The sequence below is a fragment of the Barbus barbus genome (genome assembly GCF_936440315.1).
Source record: "Barbus barbus genome assembly, chromosome: 39".
Lineage (NCBI taxonomy): Eukaryota > Metazoa > Chordata > Actinopteri > Cypriniformes > Cyprinidae > Barbus > Barbus barbus.
This window is the reverse complement of record NC_136717.1, coordinates 27705948-27710947: the sequence shown is the minus strand read 5'-3', so window position 1 is coordinate 27710947 and position 5000 is coordinate 27705948. Positions and strand designations below refer to the sequence as shown.

Here is a 5000-nt window from a genome sequence, read left to right as displayed (position 1 = left end):
GTAAAGCCACAATCACCCTTTGATTTGTTACATTCTGTGACAGAGCCGAGCCTCCGTGCCATGCATGATCAATGATGATAACTGATCACCTCTGTGGTGTAGAGGACCTCCATGATCTTGCCGAGGACAGGGCTGCTGTCGCACTCGTTCTCCTGACAGATCAGCTCGATGTCTCGGAGTTTGCCGAAGTAAAAGTCCCTCTCTTTCTCCAAACCGTCCACTGTCAGCTTCAGGTCCATCAGCTGCATGCAGACACACACACCGCTTCATTTCATATTCATTTTTATATTGATACAATTTTATTTATTTATGAATATATAAATATTACATTTATGTTTATAAATATTTATTATATTGATACATTTTTAAATAAATATTTACACAAAATAAATTAATAATAAAATATTTTTAAAACCTTTATGTAATATTATCTATTTAATAGATTTATGATATAAATACAGTTGCAGTGCATTTTATTTTCCTGCATAATTTCTTCAGGTCTTGATCTTATGTTCTGTCTCTATTATTAGCAACATATAAATATTATATTTATATTTTTTAAAATAAATAAAATAAATCAATAATAAAATAAAATATTTTTAAAATCTTTATTTAATATGATCTATTTAATAGATTTATGATATCCAGTTGCAGTGTATTTTTATTTTTTCATAATTTCTTCAGGTCTTGATCTTATGTTCGTCTCTATTATTAGCATTAGTATTAAATCAGTTCTAGTTAATGAATCGTGATTTGCTCAAGAAGCACATACGGATGTAAATTAGGCTACATTCTCCGCCTCTCATTGGCTCTTGTCTGTATTACAATGTGTGTGCGTTTCTACCTATTTATCCATATTTTAGAGACAAATTTGTGCTCAGAAGGGAGCGAAACCTGACAAAACCACCTTTTAAGCAGCTCTGCATTTGTAAAAACTGTAAATATATGTAAATAAGTATTTTTAAATTCTGAAAATGTTAGTTTATAACTAGCTGTATTATATATATTGGTGTACCTGCTGGTTGAGCTCCATGATCTCGGCGTCGCCGCCTCCGTTCCGGGCCATTGGTATGCTCCGCCGGGTTCCGGTGGAGGGGGTGGAGTTTATGGCGCGCTGGGGGGGGGGCATCATTTTGGGTGTCGTCGGTGACGTCCGCTGGGGTCCTGTATACGAAACCGAAGTCATTAGCCAATCACAGCACAGCGCCTCACACATCAGCCAATCACAAAGCAGAGGCTCACTCGTCAGTACGGCTGCAAATATTCCTAGATTCTATTCGAGTATTCAAAATAATTACCAGAAGTGACGCATTTCACGGACGAGAATCCATGAAACGCGAACACAGGACATATGCTAACTGTTCATCGCGATTTCAAAATAAAAGTTTAAACCCTAGTTTTGATGTCCACATATTAAAGAAATGACAGCGGCTGTAGCATTTCTGTCAGAATGAAATAGACAAATATTAAAGATTAAATGGACATTTGAATCACATGTTGTTTAGTCGATATTAAACGCAGTAAAACAATCGCCAGGCCGTTGGCGCCCTCTGCTGGCATTTGTTGTAATGCATGATCTACATTAGTTCTATTGTTTATAATACATTATGCATTTTAACAGTTTTGTTCAATAAAATCATAATTACTTGCTTTTGATGCTTTATTTGAACTAAATATCATTGCCTCATTGCTATTATACTTGTATTTTAAGTAATTTTAAAAGCTATTCTTCGATTAGGTCTATATTTATTACCACAAAAAATAATTATAATCATCTGATTACTCGATTAATCGATTACCAACATAATTGTTAGTGACAGCCCTACTCGTCAGCCAATCGAAATGATGGATTCTCTCCTGAGGCCACATGAGCAAAATATTACTAATGCACGTTACTTCAAAGCAATAAAATAACACGACTATCTTAAAAAAAAGTGCATAATGTTTAAATTAATGTTAATAAACAATATAATTAATTAATTTGCTTAAACAATTAGAAACAAAACAGCATCATGTATGTATGCATGTATAGTTTAATACAAAGGACCAAAAACCAATACACCAGTACTTTTTCTATTTAAAAACACGAGATGCAGAGGGAAAACAGTCATAAAGTCTCGAGACATGTTTTTTAAAAGTTGCACTTGCATTAATTTTTCATGCTTTCTAAACATGCGGCTCTCTTGTGTGAGACGCGAGTGCAACGCTGATAGACGTCCCTCTAGAAAATGTGAGAAATATGCTTTCTGTGTGAACGGCTTGGCTTCAGTTTTGATGTAAACAAGATCTTCTCCGCATTGATGTTCTCGTTTTCCGCAATATTTTGATTGAGCAGTGCCGCAGCATCCAGTGGGCGATGAAAAGCATTCAAATGCAACGACACCTACTTCGTCATCGATGCTTGTGTGCTGCTGATAAGGCTGCCGGATGCACACCTATAATTCGAATGCACTTTCTTTTTTGACAGCCTTAATCGAAATCAGTTTCAGATTTGTAGGCGGGTCATGAAACACACTGAAAGGCCAGGGCCCGGTTGCATGAAAGCCCTCAGTTATAAGGTTAAAGGAACCCTTAATGAAACTTGGGTTGCAAGAAAAATCCTAAGGGTCAACTTAAGTATTCCCCTTAATTATCTGAAAGTGGCTTAAGCGTTGCTACAAAGTCCTTAATAACTATTTCACCTTGATAAATTTAAGGGACCAAAACAGCATTTTAAACTCTTAAGACTTAAGACATTTTTAAGACCTGCACAAATAAAATATCATATGAGCGTAGTAGGGCAATGACTATGGTAACATATTAAACTGTAAAATGACTGTAAAAAGCATGACTTACAGGTTTTCACAAAAATTTATAATTTTTTAAGAAAATGGATTTGTTTTCAAGATTTGTTTTTTTTTACCAAACTTTGTATAAAGATGATTCTCAACTATGTTATAACAGAATGAGTCGATATACCTTTTTTCTTTATGCAAAATGTGTGTAAAATGGCCATAAACGGGTTTTCTCATTATATACAATGTATCTATAAACTAAATCTAATTTGCATATTAATGTGTTTTTTGGGCAACATGTAATGAAAAAAGAAGTTTAATAATTGACACGATTTTCATAATAATATATAACATTTCATAGAATATTGAAATATAATTTATTTTCCTAATCATTTGTTATGTCTCCCAAAATACGTAATAAACATGCTTTTAGTCCCATGTCCTCATATGAGGGCATTAATGTTCTGTTTCATAACAGAAAGCCATATTTTGATTTGAAACCCCATAACATTTTCCTGAGATGTTGATTTATGACACACAATTTAAAAATTAGACAGATTTAAATGATAATTACAAAATATCATTATTATATTTCCATAAGAAATAAAAAATTAATTTCAGACATTTTTTAAGACCAAGGAGAGGGAGTGGTCATGTGTCTAAAGGACTTTCATGCAACCGGCCCAGAGCCTTTCAGAACACACACAATCAAACCCAAAACACTCAAGTATTAGCTGTGAAAGCTTTGTGGAGAGGACACTCAAAGCAGGTGAAACACACGATTGCGGAGTGTGTGTGTGTGTGTGTGTGTGTGTGTTACCTGCTGCTCTCTGAGGGCTCTTGGTTTTGTGGAAGGTAACTTCACCTGGGTTGGGTGGTGGAGGTGTGGTGTCATGGCCCTGTCGCGCTAACTGAGGGTCGTACTCCTTCCCGTCGTAGTTCGCATCGAAGAACTTCTTAAACCACTGAAGGAACTCGAAGTTATCCTGAAACTTGCCCTTGACGAGCCTCTCCACGGGAATGATCTGAAACACAGCAGCACAGGACAGAAGTCATGGATGCAACCACTTAGTTTTGGTAGAAATTTCATCTTTTTTGCATAAAGAAGAGATTCCTAACAGGAGTTGACGAAATGCAATCCAAAATAAAGATTTTTGTTTACATAATATGTGTGTGTGTACTGTGTATATTTATTATGTATATATAAATACAGACATACAGTATGTATTTTGAAAATATTTAAATGCATTTACATGTATATATTTATATTCATATCACTTAAATTATATATAAATATATTTAATATATAAACATAAAATTTTTCTTAAATAAATACATGTATGTGTGTGTATTTATATAAACATGATTAATATACACAGCCCACGCATATATTAAGTAAACAAAAACTTATTTTGGATGCGATTAATCTCCATTATCGTTTGATTATCAGCACTAATTTGATTTCATTTTAGCTTTCTTTCAATTAACAAAACATGTTTTAATATCTGTAGTTAATAATATACTGCAAGACCATCACATAATATGATCCAGTTTTGGGAACACAACATACGCTAGGCTTCCTTTATTTACACATTTGCATATAGTCTGACAATAATAATAATAATAATAATAATAATAAAAACCTTGAAATTAACATGTTAAAAGCTGGAGGGTTTGAAAATTTGAAAACAAGGAATTTATTCCATAGACATTAGTATTGCAACTTTTTCCATAAATAAAATTATTTTAATTTTATATGATGAAAGTTTCATATTTTTAACAGAACAATTATATTTTAAAACAGAAATATTTATTTGACTTCATTTTTATAATTAAAACAGCTTAATACTTAATGCTATTATCTCAGTCAAATATTGTCCGATCATAAACCATGCATCAATGGAAAGATTATTTATTCAGCTTCAGATGATGTTTTGTGGTCCAGGGTCACATATTAGCGTCTAAGTCTCTAGTGTCCGTCTCACCTTGTCCACGTTCATCCGCTTGAAGGCCGTCTGCAGCACTTTGAAGTTGTGGATGAACTCATGCTCCAGTTTGGCCTGGAACTTCACTCTCTTCAGCAGGACACAGCCGGGGAACAGCATGTCCATGAAGTGACAGTACGCCGCACCTGACCAACACAAGCGGTCAGCGTCACCAGTCAGAGCCGAAACACACACACACACACACACACACACACACACAGAGCGGTTTCAGAGCGGAGCT

The 5000-nt window shown here is 34.5% G+C and overlaps 1 protein-coding gene across 4 annotated transcripts in view; it reads right to left on the bottom strand.

Annotated features, from left to right (window-relative positions):
• LOC306858716 (microtubule-associated protein RP/EB family member 3-like) overlaps positions 1-5000 on the bottom strand; it is a 19138-nt gene that overhangs the window by 1608 nt on the left and 12530 nt on the right. The window contains exons 4-7 of one of the 4 annotated variants that reach the window (XR_013783224.1): positions 4760-4905; positions 3595-3799; positions 1016-1164; positions 17-242 (exon numbers count right to left, since the gene is read on the bottom strand). Coding sequence is in view for 2 of the 4 variants with exons in the window: in XM_079399388.1 (XP_079255514.1) it covers positions 90-242; positions 1016-1164; positions 3595-3799; positions 4760-4905 (653 nt within the window). In the remaining 2 variants the exon portion in view is untranslated. The remainder of the gene's footprint in view (positions 1-16; positions 243-1015; positions 1165-3594; positions 3800-4759; positions 4906-5000) is intronic. The other 3 variants (XR_013783225.1, XM_079399389.1, XM_079399388.1) reach the window with 3 other exon arrangements.